We start from the raw sequence: 21,427 nt of genomic DNA on the forward strand, positions 1-21,427 counted from the left end.
GAACATGCCCACAATCTTAAAATACTATTGATGTTCTACCACAGTCAAAGTCTTTTGAGATCGATAAGTGATGTTATATTAAGATAAGAAAAATAAAAAGCAAAGTCCAAATCTATGATTTACATCAAAAACATGTAATTTTTTAACAATAATAATATACTTTTTCGCTCTAACACGATTGTATCCTATGATGCACCGGGACTGAAAAAAAATTAAAATATATTTATACATATTTTGCATTTTTCAATGGTTTGCAGTTACGGTATTTTGCAAACAAAGTGTAGCAATAGCTGATAATATATTTTGACTTACATTTTATTTCAGGTAGAGACGTTGAGTATTAAATAGCAAAATCCAGCCTTACATTTCGCTAATATGTGCGAGGTAGCAAAAATATTATATCCTACACAGAGAAGAGAGATATAAGAAAAAAGAGAAGCCGGGTGGTCCCACCCCACAATAGTCTGGTACCTCAGAATTTTTATGCCTATGCCGTATGCCCCAAAATTCGGCAAGTGGGGAACGATGTGCCTTAGCACTAGGTTCCCTCTGCCTACCATACTATATGCGAGATATAACAGTGAGCTGAAAAAAATATAATAAAAGATTGCTTGTCAACTGAATACTTACTAAAGTACTACTTAAAATGCTTGTCAACTTTGTAAATGTAAAGGAGGATAATTGATTTCAAGTAACCACTGGAGGCCAGGCTCACCCTGGAAACTTTGCCTAGACACGCCCCACGAGGCCATCAACCAATACATATAAGACACGTCTCAATTTCCTACGTCACGGCGTCTGCTTAATTATAAGTTAATATTATTTCAATTTTGTTTATTATTACGTCAAAGTATGGTGTTTAATAGAATATTATAATATATCACTTTGTAATACATAAGTATGTACTCGTATGTGTCTCATATTATTTATTTATAATTGAACGATCGTTACCCACTTGGGGGAATGAAATATTTAATATTTTCATTACGTCGTTCTGGTGACGAGGCAAAGCGCGGCGTTGAGTTCCGTCACTCATCACGCGATGCCTTCAGAATTCGGCGTAAAGTAGGAATCGATAATATGTTAATGGGAACGTTACCTTAATGTCTTTATAGTAGGTTTCCAGGATCCCACAGGCAAAAAAATATTATAACGTAACTTGGTAATTAAAAGCAATGATCATCCTATTGAAGTTAAGTTAACGTTTAATGTAAGAAATTAAAATCTTCACACGAGCTATTGTTCAATTTATTCTAATTATGCGTGACAAAAAATTTCAACTTTAAATTAGTAAAATGCAATGTACAAAAAAACAAACTTGTATTAAGAGATTTTTTTGGGTAAGGAGATTTTTACATAGCTTTAACTTTTTAGGAAAATTCTGCATCACGTACCAGACTGCCTTTGGTGTAGCAATGGGCTACCAAGCTCACCGCTTTTTATGCCCATGAGACAGGCATAGCGTTGAACTCCGCCTTCCACCACTCGATATTATAAGCGTTTGAATAGGGAGCCGGGAGGCCCGTGCCCATCCCATTATAGTCTTTGGACCATTCCAGAAATTATTCTAACAAACATCTTATTCTGGAAAATAGGAAAATTTTTACACGAACAGACCTTAAACTCAGACCCCTATTAAAGCTGAAGTTCAACCAAAATATCTCTAGATACGCCCATGCGCGATGTCTCGAGTTCAGGAGGAAAGCAATGAACCATGTGTCTTAACAATCGGTGGTCTCTGTCTAAAATGTGTTTAAATGAAAACAGTGATAGAACACCGAGTGGGGAAATTGAAATAATATTAAAATTGCTACCTTTTACTTTTTTGCACGCTGTAGTGCGTATATACCAGGGTAGGTAGAGGGTGTCAAGATACTCCGTCCCCTACGCACAACTTTCAAGACACTGCGTGTTCAGTGGTAAAACTCAATGCCGAGTCTTGTCTTACCTGACCTGGAAAATGAAAATAACATAAAAATAATAATTCCATCCAATTAAAACAATCAAATGTTATTTTTGAAACTTTTCCATAAAGTCTTCATTATGTTATTACCTAAATGTTATATTACATACAAATTACAATATTAGCTCAGTTGCTATTATTTTAAATATTCTTACAATATTTATATACTTACTTGACATATCGCACGCGTCATTACATGAAAAATATAATTTAATATAATTAACTTTAAATTTTTAAATTCAAATTATATAAAAATTGAGGTAAGTTGTGGGCCCTACGCGACGACTGTATGGAGCTCAAAAAATAAATATAATATCTATAGACTACAGATTTATCATCTTGTACTTTTAAAGTCCGATTTCGATTTCTTTTCAAATTTACATGTAAATATGAGTTTTAATTTTTAATACAATTTTGTTGTACGAATTGTTTGCTTTTTTAATAATTTTTGCAAAAGCAGAGGAAATCTAGTCTTAAACCATGCGTTCCCACTTAAATTAAGTGTTGGTTGGCAGAATTCAACGCCGCGCTTTGTCTTGTTAACAGAGCGAGGACATGAAAAATGTAAACAATTCATTACCCCGAGTGTGAATCGAACCCACAACCGTTACGTTTATAGTCACACAGTCACACCCTTTGTCATTGTGCCACAACTGCTACGAGTTCTTCAAGTTTTATATTTTTTTTCTCTTTATAACATGAGAATGAGTAATAAGTCTACAGACGAAATGAAAATATGTATATAATTAGATCTCTCGAAATATTCTACATACAACAAAAGGGTACAGGTTACAGTCAACAAAAAAAATAACACGAAGAATTTTAAAATAATTTATTTACGCTTTGGTACAACTAATCTCTATACACATAACTATGACACAATCTAAATAGTTAATGTCAATATATTTTATAACATTATAAATTACACTAAACGGGCATCAAATCTGTACTCATAAAGAGAAATGACATACATTATATATATATAAAACTTATTGACACTGACAGATTATAATAATAATAAATATATTTAAAAATAATTATTATATCAATGACAAAATTTAAATGACAAATTTAATATGAAAATTAACACTAGATTCCCTCTGTCTACCCTGCAGTGCGCGGGACTCAGGGTGAAGCTGATTATGCAGCGTGAATATGAAAATTAATATGTTCCATGTTGAACAGTAAGTCCTACATAGATATTTAATTTTTATGATTGATTAGATATATATGATAAAACATTACTTTTTCTTAGGGTTCCGTACTCAAAGGGCAAAATGGAGTTCCGTTCAGTTCTTAACTTATAACGAAAACGGACTCTATTACTATTAGTTCTTACCGTCTGTCACCACGCTTTCTCATGAACCGTGACAGAGAGTTGTTCACAGATTATATATTTCTAATGCCGCTATAACAACAAATACTAAAAAACAGAATATAATAAATATATTAAGAGGACTCCCATACAACAGGACTCCCATGCAGGATAGCTGCCAGCTAATGTAATAATTAAATTATACCATTGACTTTGAAAAGAGCAAGTGTTGAGTTTCTTGCCGGCTCTTCTCAGCAGAACTGCCTTCAGAACCGGTGGTAGCTTTTTTGTTCATATGTTCATTCGACGATTCAAAGGCTTATAATAGTCTACTTGAATAAATAATATTTTGAAGTTGAATTTGAATAAATGTGATTTTTTGCTCGATATTGATAACAACAGACACTTGAAATATTCACAGAATATTTTGTTATATATTCACTGTTACTGTTTTCGCAGCGTTTTTGTCACATTTTGAATAAAATTCAAATATATTCAAAATCTACAGAGCACTTCCCGTCAACCTAAAATTTAAATTTGGCAAGTAGAGAGAACTGACAGTACAAATAAAATAAAAATTGAAATATATAATCTGTAAGTATATAGACAAAACTATTACAAATAAAATATTACAAACTTAAGTTTGTCAAGTTTTACAAGTCGTACTTTCTTGTTTACCTACAACCGTAACATTGATACGGAACCCTCGGTGGGCGAGTCCGACCCGCACTTGTCCGGTTATTTTGTCATTAAACGTCATTACAATGAGTGTGGAACTCAAGATATGATTAGTGATTAGTTCGTTAAATAAATTATGTAACGAAAACAAAAATCATAATTCTTATTTTTCTTAATTACATACGCATCTTTAATAAATAAACCGAAAACAAATTTATCTAATATATATAAACAAAATCTATACATACTACATATGTATAAATGTTACCATATTCTTTTATTGACACAGAAAGAATAGTAATTTGACAATTACATACAGATACACAACATTAGTACTATTTTAGATATTAAAAATTAAAAATTTAAATGCATTTTGGAATTACATAATCTATGTCTATATGTAGAAAAAAATAACATTTTGTTAGTAATAATTTTTTTAACAATAGACAAAAATTGTGTTAGGAATATTTTTTTTTCAGTTTCTTTCTATATTTTGTGCTTACTTTTAAATGTAGAAAAAAATAATAGTAAGGTTAATTATAATTAATTTATTTGGTTTTCTTGAGATAAAGTTGAAAAATTACTGTAAAAATTTTACTTAAGTAAATAGAAAGTGAGTTAACTTTTTTGTTCTTTAAATTGCTTTTCATTTTTAAAAAAGGAAAAGAAAAATATATATATATTTTTTTTATTGTTAAAGGACAAGGCAAACGAGCGTTTCACCGTTCGCAATAAGACCCAATTGCGGAAAGCGCAGCGTCTCATAGCGGTGAGAGCAATTCGGGGGTACCGTACGGTGTCCTGGACGGCGGCAACTCTCTTGGCGAGCGATCCGCCTTGGGAATTACAGGCGGAAGTGCTTGCCAGAGTTCATGCTTTCCGCACAAGCGAGCGATCGCGGGGCGTACAACCATCGTGTGAGGATGTCGCACGGATCAGGAGGAGAGCGGATGAAGCCCTGATCCGGCGATGGAGGGGGGACCTGGGGTCTCCGGCGGCAGGCCTAGCGACAGGGGAGGCAGTTCGCCCACACTTGGATCGCTGGGTTAAAAGGAGGTTTGGTGTTCTGACGTTCAGACTGGTGCAGGTTCTGACGGGGCACGGTTGTTTCGGTAAGTACGTGCATCAGGTTGCACGTCGGGAGATGTCGCCGGTGTGCCATGAGTGTGATGCCTCCGTGGATTCGGCGCATCACACACTGGCTGAATGCCCCGCTTGGGCCCCACAACGCCATGCCTTGATGGCGGTAGTGGGGAGGGACCTCTCACTGGCCAGTGTGGTAGGGGCTATGCTGGACTGTGAGAGGAGCTGGTCTGCAATGGTCTGCTTCTGCGAATCAGTAATCGCATTGAAGGAGGCCGCGGAGCGGGTGCGCGAGTCCAGCTCGAACGCAGATTCGCTCCGCCGCCGTAGGCCAGGGGGTAGAAGAAGGCGGTATGCGCATCTTCTATTCCCCCTACCCTAGAGGAGTTACCGCGGGAGGGTCAGGGTGATCTTCCTGCAGGTTATCAAGGCTGCGGATGCCCTAGGAGAAACCCCAGGGCACCCAGAAAGCGACGATGGCCTGCAAGGCCTTCCACCGAGGCGTCGTAGTAGCATGCGCGAGCGATCCTGCGGCGTCTCATTTTGGTGGAGAGGGTTTCCGCTGGGTTTTAGTGGGTAGGATCGGTTTTACCGATGAGTCCCACAGTACCGCTCATCCGTAAGGCTCGCCTTCCGTATGGGCGGTCTGCGTAAATGTATTTCCCAGCGACAAAAAAAAAAAAAACGAGCGTTAGGGTCACCTAACCGCCCACGACCCGGTGCAGCACCAGAGGAGCTACAGGTGCGTTGCCGGCCTTTGAGGTGGAGATAGAGGCGCTTTTTAAAGGTACCCATATCGTACCAACCTGGAAACACTGCCGCGGGTAGACCGTTCCACAGTTCGGTGGCGCGTGGAAGGAAATTTCTACGAAACCGCACAGTAGTGGAGTGCCACGTATCCTGATGGTGTGGGTGGTATTTAAGTTTGTGACGTGCTGTGCGGTTAGAAAATTCGGCGGCAGGTAACAGGTCAAATAGTTCTTCAGAACACTCACCATGATAAATGCGATAGAGAACGCACAGCGAGGAGACGTCTCTACGCAGAGCCAAAGTGTCAAGCCTTTCACAGCTTACTGGGTCCTTAATGATTCGAACAGCTCTACGTTGTATGCGATCAAATGGGTCAAGCTGATACTGGGGTGCACCAGCCTAGAGATGAGAACAGTACTCCATGTGTGGCTGAACCTGGGCCCTATATAGGGCCAATCGGTGTTTTGGCGTGAAGTACCGTCTCGCTCTATTTATGACCCCCAGTTTCTTCGAGGCCAACTTGGCCTTGCTTTCCAGATGATCGCGATACTGACAGTCACTCGAAACATTAAGGCCCAATATGCTGATACTGGGCGCGGCTGAAAGGGGAGTGTTCTGAAAGACTGGCGATACGATAAAAGGGGTTTTTTTGTGGTTAACGCGCAAACTTGTGTCTTCAGGGGGTTAAATTGGACCAGGTTCTTTTCACCCCATGAAGAGACATTCTCGAGGGATGCCTCAACAGAAGACACAAGTTTATTTCGGCACTGTTCTGCGTTTTCCCGAGAAAGATTTGCGCGGCCGGAGTAAACAGCGTCCACCGTGCTATCATCTGCATAGCAATGAATGCTAGAATCCTTCAGCATGTCATTGATATGCAGAAGAAACAGCGTGGGGGACAGCACGCAGCCTTGGGGAACGCCTGCGTTCACGGGCATTTGATTAGAGCAAAAACCGTAGACAGCGACCTTGATGCTGCGCCCAGTGAGAAAGCTGGCGATCCACCTGCATAAATTCTCGGAAAGCCCATAGGATGGAAGTTTAGCAAGGAGCGCCCCATGCCACACTCGATCAAAGGCATCCGCCATGTCCAAACTAACTGCCAGGCCCTCTCCCTTGCTTTCGATAGCCGTAGCCCAATGGTGGGTTAGGTAAACCAGAAGATCACCGGTTGAGCGACCATGGCGAAAGCCATATTGACGGTCATTAATCAATCGGTGATCCTCTAGATCTAGAAAAAATACATGCAATAACTACATTAATAAAGACTAAAAAACCCATTACGATAAATAATATTACAAACGTTTTTATAAACAATATTTTGATGATATTTTATGTAAAAGCCACGATTGATTTAAAAATGTAAGAAAAAAACCATCTATGTAATATGTAAGATCAAATACTAAATAAGTATTTTTTGATAATTTATCAAAAACTAAAACCAATTCAGAAAAAAAATCAAGTCTGATTCTTGAAAAAAGAAACTAAATAACACTTCTATTCCTTAATTTACTAATAAAACATTTAATATTATTTTATTACACAAATATTATTATTTTCTAGAAAATTAAAGATTTTTTCTTTCTTTCTATAGAGAAATTGATATTAATCAAAAATCGGAGAGCAAAAAAAATGTACAGTCTTAATTCTTTTGGCTTTAACCGGACCGGATGTGGTCATAACGTAATAACAATATTTTTATTTTACGAGAAATCTTCCTTCTGCATTTTTCACCTGAATTCGAGACATTGCTTATTAAATGGCAGAACTCTACGCTGCACTTAGTCCTAGAGTGTATATTATCATTCTTCCTGAGTGAGAATTAAACCTACAACCATCGTGCTAACTTTACAACTCTGTAATTGTAACATTTTTTTATATATATAAATATACACATATTTAAACCTAACATGGAAGATTCTTAACGACTAGTATAATTTTAAGTCGATATTATAGAAAAAAGTGCTTTGTTTTTAAATTTAAGTTAAATAATGTCAAGACAAAAAAAGTATTTTTCCATATTTTCCATAATATCGACCTTTTTACTAAATACCTAAAGAACATTCAAGAGTATTGTTAAAGGACAAAAATACAAATAATGATGATTTACAAAAAAAATACAAAAAAGAGCAATAGTTAAAAAAATATATATACTTTTCTTTTCATTTTCAAACAGGCTTTGTATAGTCTATTCTATTTAAAAAAAATCATAATTACATCCAAATAAATAGCAATATTTTCTTTAAAAATGATTTTATACATGAATGAATTAAAAATAAAATTATTACATGAATTTTAGTATAAAATCATTATACTTATTTATATTATAACTATTTACTTTAATTCTAAATAATAAAAAAAACTTAGTTAAAATATTAAAACGAAATTGGTGGGTTAGTTAAAAAAAATATGTCATGGCGACATATAGTACGTTGGACAAGTTTTGGCCACTCTGAAGTTAGATTTTCTGAATTTTTGCGTATTGTACACTTGCGGTAGGAAAGAACATAATGAAAAATAATAAAAAATCCTAAAATCTTCACAGAACATCCGCAGCCTAACAACATCTACAGCTAGCTTCTAAGCGGATACAACTCCGAGACCGTATTGTATATAAATAACTATAAGAAATTCTTCAAAGCTAGAAGACTTAGAAATTAAATCAGATTGTACATATAATAGATTTACACGCTGTTTCGCCCACTTCAGCTTATTCTTATGTCATTAAACTAAATTATGCAAAATGTGTACATTAATGATGGCCTATATGATATTCCGATGTATAATCTTCTATCAAGTGTCATCTAAAGCCGTTCAGTAGTTTTTTCGTGAAAATTGAACAAACATACAACCTCACAAATTTTCAGATTTATAATAAATATTAGTAGGATTGTCTCGTAACTTGTAATATCTCATAACTATCCATGGTTTAGTGAAAATTTAAAAAATTGCTTAAAGAAATTAGAAACATTTTTTTTTCATTGAAATTAAAATTAACAATTGCCACAATAGCCTCTTTAAAGATGAAATTATATAACTGTTTAATCAATTTACATATTACTTACATAATAATAAGACGATATATACATTAAACTGAAGATAATAAAAAAACATTACAAAAAAATCATATCTTTTTGTTAATGTAATATTAATTATAGGTATATATGAATTAAAAGTAAAATAGCTAGATAAATTAAATAAAGAAAAATATTATTAATTGTGATTTTTCTTCTTTCACCATTCCCACATATATTTCATAACTTAATGTTATATGTAATTTTTAAGTACTTACATTTAAGAAAGTATTGTCTACAATCTAAAAAAACTTTTATATACATTTTTTTCTTTAACAAAAAAAATAATAAAAAAATCAGGCAGTATATCAACGGACAGTCTTTTGAATTTTGTGGACAAAAATAACCTTTGGCTTCGATTTTTAAAAACTAATTTAAAAAAATGTTTTTTTAATATTTTCGAGGAAAAATTTATTACTTATTATTAGGATATGGCTTCATTATTCCTGTTTTTTTTTTAAATTATACATATCGATTCAATAAAAACAAAGAAAACATATTATTTTTTAAAAACTAAATATACATTAAGTATAACAGTTTTCTCAAACATCAACTTTTTTCAAAAAAAAACTGTTTTTTTTTGTCATTTTGTTTTAAATTTCCTTACACCAAAGAGATCAAACTTTAAACTTCTATAAACATGTTTAAACAAGTATTTTTTTATTTTTTAATTTGCCGAAGTTTCTTTACGTCCAGTGAATGATACGATTGAACGAATCCCTTTTACTGAAGTCTGTAAAAAATATTGTTATATTTATTACATTGGGTAGGCAGAAGAAACCTAGTGTTAAGATACTCTATTCTCCATTTCCCGTCCAAATTTGAGACATTGCGTGTTGAGCCGCGGAACTTAACACACAATGTCTCAGATTTCGTGATGAATTGAGTGATATTAACTTATTTCCATATGGAAATCCAACCCACAGACACGTCGTCTATACTCAGACACTCCCCCTCTGCGATAGAATGGCCTTAAGGTTTATTATAAACATATATAATACTAGCGCCCCGCTCGCGGTTTCACCCGCGTGAACAATGTTATTATTATTTTCTGTCTCCATGGCTACGTCATTAACGTACGTAATTTTGCATAGACGTCACTAACGTCTATGCAAAATTTGAGACTTCTAGCATTTCTAGTAACGAAGTTTCATACAAACTTTCGACCCCAAAAACAACCCCTTAGAAATCAAATATTGCAAATTCCCGTCTTAGCGAGCACCTACATCCTATAAATAACTCCTATGCAAAATTTAAGATTCCTAGTACTTGTAGTTTCTGAGATTTCGTGATGAGTGAGTGACCTTTCGATTTTATATATATAGATAAGTTTAGTATGAACAAAAGAAATTTAATTACCTTCTTCTTAGATCCATTCAGATAGTCCTTATACATTTCTGATCGTAAATATCTCGAATAACTGTCAGATTTCATCAGGTGATAGACGTGAGCCTGAAAATTATGTTTGTAATAATTTAATTTCACACTGTTTAAATTCCTCAATTACTTAATTGGTGCAAAAAGAAACAAAATATTTGATAGCAACATTTAATAATAATCAACTTTTTAATTTATATATATAATTAATAAGAAAAATATATAAACACCTGAGCTTGATCAAAACAGTATCTGTCGGCCGTACCAGACTCCACCTTCACCCGCGTAAGTTCTCTGCAAAAAATATACATATTAATCTTTATAGCAGGGTACCCTGGTATTTTTATTTCCTCAAGCATACAGTCCCTCATTCAGTAGTATTTTTCTTTAGCTTCACGCTTTATCCCACATACAGCCAGGCAGGCAGAGGAATCCTAGTGTTGAAACACTCCATTGACCAAGCATTTGTTGGACATCGCGTTTGTTTAATGGCGGAATTCAATGCCGCGTTCATCTTGTTGTTTTCCATTAACAAAGTGAAGAAATGTTAATTCATCAAGTAGTAATCGAACTCACACGTGTCGTGTTTACAGATAGATATACACTGTGCCACTGGGCCACCTCGGCCTCTATTTACACAGCGATCGTAGTTATAGACCCATAGGAGATATATTGATTTGCAAAATGCAAAGCAATATCTAGTATATGTCTCTCTTCCTTGCACATACACATACATAATTCCCCACACACACACATAGTATCTCTTTCCCTCCTTCTCTCTCACGCACCCACAGGTTCATTCGCACGCAAATATATAGAATATTTTTCTCTTACAAGCACATATATGTAAATACACACTCACATACACTCTATCTCACTCTCTCTCACCTGCTGGCAGCATCAATGTTGACGGGCGAAGGAGCATCAGCGGCGAGGAACTCCTTCCATATCTCCTTGGCTCGGGAAGAGACGCGACGTATGGGTAGCGCTTTCAATTCCTGGACGGCCAGCCAGAATCTGTACATGGAGAAAAAAAATAAACAATTGATAATTAAAAACGCTGATAGTATTTAAAAGATTAATCTTATTTTCTCGAATCACGGCTAAAAAACTCTCGATTAAGTTGAAAGGTTTCAAACAAAAAAAACTAAATCAAAATCGATTCATCCGACTGGGAGTTACATTGTCACAACTGACATCATAGCTTGCAAACGAATTAAATAATGAACTGACTGACTAAAATCAAACGTGCACAGCCATCTTCAGCCAATTTCAGGGCGGCCACCACTCCGAGACTGTATTGTACACTATAGACATATTAATAAACCAAGCCCACACTTACTTCAAATTCTCACCACTAAATTCTTTACTCAGGAACTTGGCGAAATGCTCTCGTCCGGGAGGATCACGGAGAAGTTCTCGGAGACCGAACGACCAGCGTCTTACACGACGGAGGGGCAAAGGCTCTTTACTGCAAAAAAAACAATTTTTTTTTGCATTGCATCCCGCATATAGCAGGATAGGCAGAGGTAAGGAAAGCAGATAGAAAAAGTGAAGGTAAAAAATGTAACTTCTAATAGCAACCGATTAATAACGAAAACAGGTTAAAAATCCCCATACAAACCACTGTCTCTCCTGGTCCCACAGCTCGGTGGTGTCACTTATCCAGGGGTTGGGCCACTCAGGGGGCGTCAGGAACGCGTCGTACTCCGCATACTGCGAGCAGTAGGATATGAACCTGGGAAACAATGATCAATTCATGTGAAAACCATGTAAAATCGGTCTTTTACTTATTTAACTTCACGCTGTATCCTGCAGGATAGAGCGTGAAGTTAAATAGAATACGAAACAAAAGTGTTAACGACACTCCGTTCCCCACGCCGCAGTGTCTGACCAGAGCAGAGAAATAAAAAAAATCATTCCCCCAAGTGGGAATCGAACCCCCATCATCATCATTATTATTTCTATTTTGTTATCTGAGATCTGTCAGTATGTTTTTGTCCCACTCAGGACAAAAAATCATGTCCCTATATTAAAACAAAAGCACAGCGTAAAACTCTGACCTACACTTGATACTTATAAAATAGATTAAAAACCGATTAACGGAGTGTCTTCTTTCTAGATCCATATCTACCTTACTATGCTACTAATATTTAAAACAAAAAGTTTGTGAAGAAGGATATTTGTTGCACTTTTACAAAAACTACTGAATTACTATATAATTTGAGGCCAGGCGTGGCGCAGAGGCACAAAGTGTGACTGATTGTGGGTTCGTTCTCCATTAAAAAAAGTGAAATATTTGTTTAAATTTATATTTCCATTTCTTTGCTCTGGTGTTGAAGTAAATCGCGGCGTTGAGTACCGCCCGTCAACACACAATGCCTCCAGAAATCGGCGGAAACTCTGGAACGGAGTGTCTTAACAATAGGTTCCCTCTGCCTACCCAGCTGTGTGCGGGATACAGCGTGAAGCTGATACTATATAATTCGGCTATAATATAACAATAAGTTGAAGCGGACGCTTACATTTCAGCAACTTTGCTCACTTTGACGTTCCTTCTTTCCAGTCTCGCCTTTAATATGGCAAGTTGCCTTTTAGCGGCCTCGATTTGTTCGTCTATTGATTTCTCATTGTTTTCTATAGTTTCGGATTGTTGGGAGGTCTCCCCTGGAAATAATTTGACTTAAATAATTTAAAAAATATATATATATTTTTTATACTTATATTAATTTATTTTTTATTTATTTAATGTACGAATTAAAATGCTACTCGAAAAATAATCATACAAATTATATTTAGAAATATATTTTTTTCTATTTTGAATAATGAAAAGTAAAATGTGTTTTTTTATTAAATATTGATCATTAGGAAAGGAATATTTATAAATATGTAAATAAACTAACTAGCACTAAGTTCCCTCTACCCTGAATATGCAGAATACAGTTTGAAACGAAGCTGGTTTTGAAACCCCAATTAAAACTGTCCCTTACCATTTTCTTTTACATTGCTTTCGTTAGATTTCTCCGCATTCTTCTGTATGGCCTCTTCACTCTCTTGCGCGTTAGTTATTGTTACTATCGGATTGTTCTAGAAAGAAAAGCAATATTTCAAATTCAAAAATTAGACTAAGACTAATTTTTTTTTTAGTATTACTGCAATTTTTTATTCCAAAGAAAACATATTATTATTACTACTAAATAAAATATAATGTCCTCATGTAATACAACAAAGCGCGATCTTAAGTTCCACAATTCCAACACCCAATAAAAAAACAAACTCAAAACAGTTCACGGAGTGCCCTGACACTAAGTTCCTTTGCCTACCCTAAAACTAAAAAGACCACATTAAATAAAAAAAATACCTTTAGATTATGTTGCAAAATTAATTCTTGTCTTTGCTTTAGTCTTTTTGATTTCATTGCGTTTATTCTTGACAATTTTTTTGGGTCCATTTCGGTTGTATTTACGCAGCCAGGCTAAAAGAATAATTAATAAATATTAAAAAAATGTTCGTTTCGTTTGTTAGTTAGTTTGTTATTTTTGTATAATATGACTTATAAATATTTTTTTACTAGTGCATCACGACGGACGTACAACGAATAACGGTAGACGGATATTGGTTGCAGAATGACAGATGACGGACATTGGGTATCGGAAGACGGATGACGGATAATGGGAAACAAATTCAAATTCAAACGAAAGAACAGGTGAAACTGATGATGGATGACGTATAACAGGAAACTAAAAAAAGATAACACGTGAAACTGATGATGAATGACGGGTAAGGGAAGATGGGTATTTAAAGGGTGATCGACGGCGGAAGGCGAAAGATTGATAACCAGTGACTGGCGACGGGATACGAAACACGGATAACAGATAAAACTGATGATGGATAATGGGTGAAAAAGAAAAACGGAAGATAGGTACCTGAACGGGTGACGGACGATGATTAACGATAAACAGATGATAATGGGTGACGGACATCGGGTAACAGGTAAGGATAAATTATATTTATAATGTTTTTGAATAATTTTATTACTTTCCAAATATTTTTAATATCTTTGTGAAATTAAGAACATCAATCCAAATGTATAGCAATATCGTAGGCAATTAGGAGGCAATAACGTAGTGCCATTCTCATTATTTTAACTCATAATTTTATTTATCTTACCATCGGTCTGTGTACATCCCAGAATGCCCTTTCTTGACTGTCTAATACTTTCCTTTCTAGTTTATCACGTTTTTTGTCCACCTGTTAGAATTATAAAAAAGTATTAGTTTCTTTTTGGCTATACGCCGCGTGTAGCAGACGGCAGAAGGAACATAAGGTTAAGTCATTTCGTTTCCCACACACTGCCTGTCGAGTGACGGAATTCTCTACTGGGCAATTTAAATATAATTAATAATTCCCCACATATGGGTATCGAACGACTCACACATGATTATACATTACGCTCCTTTTAATATTACTTTGTTTCAAGGCTAAATGTGAGTCGGACTCGCGTACAAAGGGTTGCGTAGCTACCTGCTATAAAAAGGCAACATCATGTTTGTTGTATTTATTAGTAGTATTGTAAATATTTTATCCTCTTTTTAGTATCTGTTGTTATAATGGCAATAGAAATATATAATCTGTAAAAATTTCAACAGTCTAACTATCACGGTTTTTGAGATACAACATGGTAACAGATGGACAGACAGACAGACAGCGAAGTCTTAGTAGTAGGGTCCAGTTTCACACTTTGAGTGATGAGCACTTTAAGTGATGAGGCATTTTTTAGCGTCCAGTTGCATCTCATATATGCCTAAGACAATCAGTTCCTCACGCACCCAGAATTTTTGAGACATAGCTTGTTGTGTGGCGAAACTAAACACTGCGTTTTATCTTGGCACTGTCTCTATTTAGTATTACCTCATTTCAACTTTCAAATCACAATCATACTAAAAACATTACTAAAAATTTATTTGCGGCCATTTATCACCACTTTACACATAATCACATACCTTGCTCTGAGCTTCAGCCTGCATGAAAATAAACTCCCATTTACGGCTGAACATCTTTTGGAGTCTCGCTAAGGATTCTGCTTCATAATCAGCTAATTCTAGCCTTGCTTTGTTCTGCATTGTCCTTTTGCAGAGGTAAACAGCTGTAAAATTGAAGAAACTAGAGTGAAACGCCTGTGAACTAGAGTAAATCGGCTGTTAAATTGAGAAAATTTAATATAAAATTTGATAAATCGACTGTAATATTTATTAAAAGTGAATTGAAATTGTGTAAATGGAGAAGAAAACTAAGATTAATATATATTTCTGATAATGTTCAAATTGAGGAACAATTGAACATTGCAACAGACATGAATAGACGCAAAATTCTAATTTCAAGACAATGGAGTTCAAAGCTTCGAGAACTGATGTAAAAAAATTGATCAAGTAGTGAAGGCCTCTTTGTAGGCACATAACACCATCATTCATGCACAGAACAGCGAAAATCCAAAAATGCGACATATCACCTTCTTCCAGTCATGTCTTCATTTATTACTATTAAAGTATTACATGAAGTATGTTTGTGTGTGTGTAGGGTGTGTAGGACCCTATCTTGATGAAGGTAAGCAGGAGGAAATTAGTGTTAAGGCAGACCATCCGAAACTCAACACGACGCTTTGTCTTGTTATTAGAGCGGGGAAATAATTCATTGTGTTTATACATAGACGCTGTGCCGCCGCGCCACGACGTCCCCTACTTTTTAGTGTTAAAATTTTATAAAGAGAGTAGAAAATGTATTATCCTACTAATAACATTTAATATAAATATAATAAATATGAAAGTTTATGATAATAGATGTTTGGTCATCTCTCACGCAAAAACTACTGAACGTATTCAGATAAATCTTTACATCAGAATAACGCAGACTACAATGTATATAAACAATTGTATAATTTCGTTATAATATAACGATAGGTGAAAGCGGGCAAAGCCGCGGGCGGGCCTTTAGTAAATTAATACATACCATAATCGGTATTTTCCGGCTCCCATTGATTCGACGGCCAAAAGTACGGTGTTTGAAACCTGTTATTAACAAAAGAAAATATTTAAAAAAATCATGTTTTAGAGGCTGTAGTGTGACTGTAAGCGTGACGATTGTGGGATCGATTCCCAATCGGGGGAATAATATATTTAATATTTAAATTTTCCAAGACTTTTTTTTTTCACTATGTCAACAAATAACTTGACTTCCTATAAAAAAACACCACTCATCTCTTTCTCATTCTATTTCCAACTATTTATAAACTAAATAATCGGTAGATATAAGTACCTACACGGATTTAATATTGTGGATTTATCTATATATATATATCCCACTAAACACAAAAAAATTCAACAGAAATTGGAAAAAAATGCCCATTTTTTTAGTAAATATAATTACAAGATTACTCTAGACAGCAGAACTTCCGAGCCAGTGGTAGCTTTTATGTATGTTCATTCACGAATTTCAAAATGGTTTACAATGTTCTATTTGAATAAAGAATATTAACTTACCTATAATAAGTATTATCATTCTTGACGGTCAAACAATGATCATCAATGGGAAATAAATAACCGTGGGCCGCAAGTAAATGTGCTAAATGCAATGCTTCCCAATTTTCTTCTAAGTTCAAGTGTCTCGTCAACCACGATATTAGATCTGAACCTGTGAACACCTGGGAAGGAACGGTTGCTTTAGATTTAAAATATCTTACAGCTGATAAAACTAGATTTGAGTATTATGTTATTTATTTCTTTAACTTCACGCTGTATCCAGCAAGAAGCAAGGTTGGAACATAGTGTTAAGATTGTGCCCCATGAACCGTCCAATTTTAGCATGACTCCGTTCCCAGCGTCCACCTATGCTAAGAATAACAAAACCTAGTGTACAGCACGGTCGACTTATGGTGGCCGCCCTGAAGTTAGGCTTTCTCAGCTTTTGCGCACTATCCACTCGCGCTCGCGAAGAAAATTATCGAAAGTAAGAAAAATCCTAAGACAAAATCTGCGCAGCTGTCTACAGCTAAATTCAGAACGGACACCACTCTGAGACCGTCGTGTACCTGCCGTCAGAATTACCTGACCTTAGAATGTGTCATGCATAAATCTTAGTTATTCCTGTTTGACAATGCAAGCGGAGCCGCAGGCAAAAGCTAGTTTTTATATACTTCAACTTACCGATGGTATTTTCGTCATGAAGCTCTTGACTGTGCGAACTGGCACACCAGTGTTCTCATCTTGCATTTTTTCTATTATAGCTTCCATCTGAAATAAAAAAAATATGTGGGGATATAAAAAAATTCAAAATGTTAAAATCTTAGTCTTTTTTTATAGTAAAAAAAAATAGAAAAACCCTGTGGTGCCCATACTATGCTGGGATGGGGACAGGCTACTTCTTTAGGCACTCTTTATGCCCATATCTTACTTCTACCTTCTATCTTACTTCGATCTTACTCTTACCTTTTTATAAACTAAAAAATTGGGAGATTCCTCGGGCGAAGGTATCGTAGATATTAGCGCTTGAACACTCGGCGGTAGGTTAGTTATCATGTTATCTTTGTCCTTCTTGTCTTTTTCTTTGTCTTTTTCATCTTTTGTGCTTTTTGTTGCATCCCTTTAAAAAATAAAATATTATTTTAATATTTTGTTCTTTGGCCTGGTAAGAAATAATGCGTTGTTAAGTTCCACCACTCAACAGGTAGGTCCAGTCTGGTAGGTTTTTTGTTGCATCTGTATTAGGATTGGATTGATTTGGTATGTGTTTATGGTATTTAATTTTAATATAGAAATTTGAGCACAGTGGTATTTCAACCCATTTGTTGCAACTTGACTTAATTGGCAATAAGTTTTTGGATGGTAAACAAAAGAACCTTCTTCTTAGCTTTAAAATTTTTATACATTTTTTTTAGCTTCATGTTGTGTCTCACACATAGCAGGGTAGACAGAGGAAACCTGGAATCCTAGTATCAGACACTCCATTCTTATTAGGACTCGTCCTTTTGCCACTTTTCACCGAATTCTAGAGGCATTGCATGTTGAGTGGTGGAATCCAACACCACACCTTGTTCAGAGCAACAAAATATACAACTTTACATTTCCTCTTGTGGGAATAAAATCATCATTTTAAATTTTTAATAAAATTATTTGACTTCTATTTTTTGTTGCCATTTTCTCATCTGCTCATAGCTACTATGGTTGATCAAACAATAGTTAAGAAAAAAAGATATTTTTTTATTTTTGTATGCAATGGTTTTATCCTATTTATACTTATTTGGTTGAACACAATAATTTCAAGAAGTGCTGGTTGAAGTTGAATAATCTATTTATGGAGAAAGGCTATAAGCTATATTACACTATGTTAATAATTTAGATGTAACCCACAGTACCTGCAAACAGAGTTATCTCTAATAAATTCAATTATTAGATTGGCACTTTTGAATCATCAAATGAAAGTACAAAAAAAATTACTACCAAATCTGCAAAGACGAGCCGGCAAGAACCTCAACATTTGTTTTTTTCAATATCAATGGTGTAATTTAATTATTTTATAGACTAATAACTAATAACTGTAATTAAAAAGAATTTCATACTTACATTCAATACATATTAATTTCATATATCTTAACATATATAAGTACTTTGAATGTGTGACATACCCAACTCTTAGTTATTTTCATTTCAAATTCAAAATATTCTTTATTCAAACAAACTATAAAAGCACTTTTGAATCGTCATCCTGCCCAACATTCAATGGACATTAATTCCATAATTGTTTATCCTCTAAATATTCTTGAACAGTGTAATATGCTTTACTTGTTAGAATTTTTTTTACAGATATTTTAAATTTTGGTAGTGGCAAACTAAGAATACACTGCGGAATTTTTTTATATACACATATACTCAGCCCCATTAAAGATTTATTTACTTTTTGGAGGCGAATTTACCATTTATTTGACCATATTATATGTATAATAAATATGTATATTATTAATAAATAAAATAAACAGCCATACCTAGAAGGTCCCTGCTGACAGGCTTTCTGCGCCTTCTCCGAAGAATTCATTGTAACCATTTTAATTCAATTGTATCACTTGCAAAATTTTAAAAAACTACACTATCATGTTCCATACCTATACATATAATTTTAAAACAATTAGTTTAAAAAAATGGCTTAATTTAGTATATTTTAGAACAATTTATCAAATTTATATTTTTTTGTAAAAATCCAGATATTTTATATTTTTTATAGTATTATTTTCAAATATCTGTTTAATATTAAATATAGGTCCAGCTACTAAGTAACTAATCAGATAATTTATGACACCACAAGCCTATAAAAGTATATAACTTTCATCTAATAACAGTTTAATTAAAGCTAATATATCCACTAAAAACTGTTTTATTTCTTAATAATTTTACATATAACACTGCATTAAAGTATTTTATGTATAAGAAACTAAATTAAGGCGAATATTCTGAATAATTATACAAAAAAGTATAAACCAAGTACGGATGAAAAGATTTAGGGCACCTTATACGTTTATTCACTTGACTAGCTTCCTTTTTATTTGATCTTTGGTACAATTATTACATACACGACATATTTTTTCACTTTATAACAATGTTAAACTACATTTTAATATCAATTTTAATTCATAAAAATAAGAAAGAAATCGCAACTTTTATTGAAATAGAAATACGTCCAAATGTCAAAGCACGGCCATTAATCAGTTCAGTTGTATTTTTTTTGTCTGTGCCCTGTTAAAGCGAGACGGATATAAATATACTTGACGTTAGAGAGAGATAGAAGATTTATGTAGTTATAATGCAACTTAATTTAAATGTCGATAATTGTAAGGATGGGAATAAGTTTTGTGAACATTTTTAACTTGTCGCCTTATACTAGAAGTTCGATAGCGCATGTGTTTACCACGTTTATTGAGCGTTCTGCTACTATTTTTAGATTGAGGAAATTTTAAAATTGATTAATTAATAAATAATTATATGTATCTTAATATTTTAACTATAATCAATATATGTATATTTATTTATAGTAATTGAATGGTTTCTAATAATAATATTTTGTTAATTGGAACTTAATGACTAATATAATTATTTAGCTATCTATGTAGTACCTACCTACCTAAAGCAGAAATCAATACGTTTATATAAAAATTTACAAAATAATTTTATTTAAATATTAAAGTATTAATTATAACAAGAAGAAAATACAAGATTTTTGATTACAATTTTACAAATAATCCGTACTCCATGTAAACATATAAAATTATTATTGAGGCCGTCGCGTCGTGGCGCAGGTGCATAAGCGTGTGACTGTAATGCGGCGGTAGTGGGTTCGATTCCCAGTCGGAAGAGTGTATTGTTATTCATTAATATTTAGATATCTTCAATTTTCTTCGATTCTTCAAAAATTCAGCTTCACGCTGTTCAGCATTTACCCACCGCACTCTGTTTCCCACGCACCGCCGAATTTTAGAGACATTGCGTTTTGAGTGGCGTAACTCAACGTCGCGCTTTGCTTCCAAAAAATATTTTATTCCCGCGAGTGGGAATCAAACCAACAAAAGTCGCGTTTGCAGTCGCACACTTGTGTATAAATAAAATGATTGCGTCAATTTAGTCGTTCAAACTAAAATATGTCTTTATCCTTTAGAGAACACGTTCTCTTTTGTCCTTGACATTCTCAAAACGCAATTATTATATGTAGATATATTAAAAATATTTAATATTACTACTTTTGCTACTGCATTCTATTCAAATAAAACATAATATAAAAACTAGTGCCCCGACCGTGACTTCGCTTTCGCTTCTCGTGCTTCTACTAATATAATGTACCTACATGTATTAATACATGAAAACATTCCTTTAGTATCATTACTCTGTCTACTTATTAGTTATTGAAAACCGCGCTCTGTGGGAAGCAGAGTTTGAGTTGCCAGACAGATGGCCGGGAAATTAGGAATTGTCCCGGACTTTTATGTATTTGTGCAGTAACGTCAGTTTGCTATCCCGCAATTCATAAATGCTCCCTATTCAGGGATAAACAAATAATAAAATAGCTACTTTAAATTATTTTTTTAATTTAATCTAAAGATTTAGAGAGAGAGAGAGAGAGAGAGAGAGAGAGAGAGAGAGAGAGAGAGAG

At 34.4% G+C, this 21,427-nt stretch overlaps 2 protein-coding genes across 4 annotated transcripts in view; one reads left to right on the forward strand and one right to left on the reverse strand.

Annotated features, from left to right (window-relative positions):
• The window catches only part of Mgat2 (alpha-1,6-mannosyl-glycoprotein 2-beta-N-acetylglucosaminyltransferase), a 110,975-nt gene that overhangs the window by 47,508 nt on the left and 42,040 nt on the right, over positions 1–21,427 (forward strand). The window contains exon 13 of one of the 3 annotated variants that reach the window (XR_014878081.1): positions 12,669–12,686. The exons of 1 other annotated variant lie outside the window; for it this stretch is intronic. The gene's annotated coding sequence lies outside the window, so the exon portion shown is untranslated. Of the gene's footprint in view, positions 1–542; positions 912–12,668; positions 12,687–21,427 lie in introns of those variants that run through there. One more of the 3 variants, XR_014878082.1, reaches the window with a different exon arrangement.
• On the reverse strand, positions 2,781–20,006 carry RSG7 (Regulator of G-protein signaling 7). Its single transcript, XM_085187233.1, has 17 exons — positions 19,793–20,006; positions 19,275–19,391; positions 17,722–17,875; positions 17,440–17,526; positions 16,777–16,937; positions 16,247–16,305; positions 15,244–15,386; positions 14,411–14,491; positions 13,602–13,715; positions 13,231–13,327; positions 12,766–12,907; positions 11,865–11,978; positions 11,583–11,711; positions 11,129–11,257; positions 10,471–10,534; positions 10,223–10,315; positions 2,781–9,596 (listed from the first exon to the last, which is right to left on the reverse strand). Exons 2-17 carry the CDS (start codon positions 19,331–19,333, stop codon positions 9,531–9,533), a joined length of 1,692 nt encoding a protein of 563 aa, XP_085043359.1. The 5' UTR covers positions 19,334–19,391; positions 19,793–20,006; the 3' UTR covers positions 2,781–9,530.

Source organism: Heliconius melpomene, chromosome 6 (assembly GCF_056956725.1).
Source record: "Heliconius melpomene rosina isolate 202511_hmr_F chromosome 6, ASM5695672v1, whole genome shotgun sequence".
NCBI classification, from domain to species: Eukaryota; Metazoa; Arthropoda; class Insecta; order Lepidoptera; family Nymphalidae; genus Heliconius; species Heliconius melpomene.

Excerpts from the sequence above, each read along its gene's own strand:
- RSG7 (XM_085187233.1), bottom strand. The coding sequence starts at position 19,333 with ATGGTTACAATGAATTCTTCGGAGAAGGCGCAGAAAGCCTGTCAGCAG. Across the intron at positions 16,938-17,439 it reads TCATGACGAAAATACCATCG|GTGTTCACAGGTTCAGATCT; the intron begins GTAAGTTGAAGT and ends GTTCCTTCCCAG. Across the intron at positions 10,316-10,470 it reads ACTGTTTTGATCAAGCTCAG|GCTCACGTCTATCACCTGAT; the intron begins GTGTTTATATAT and ends CATAATTTTCAG.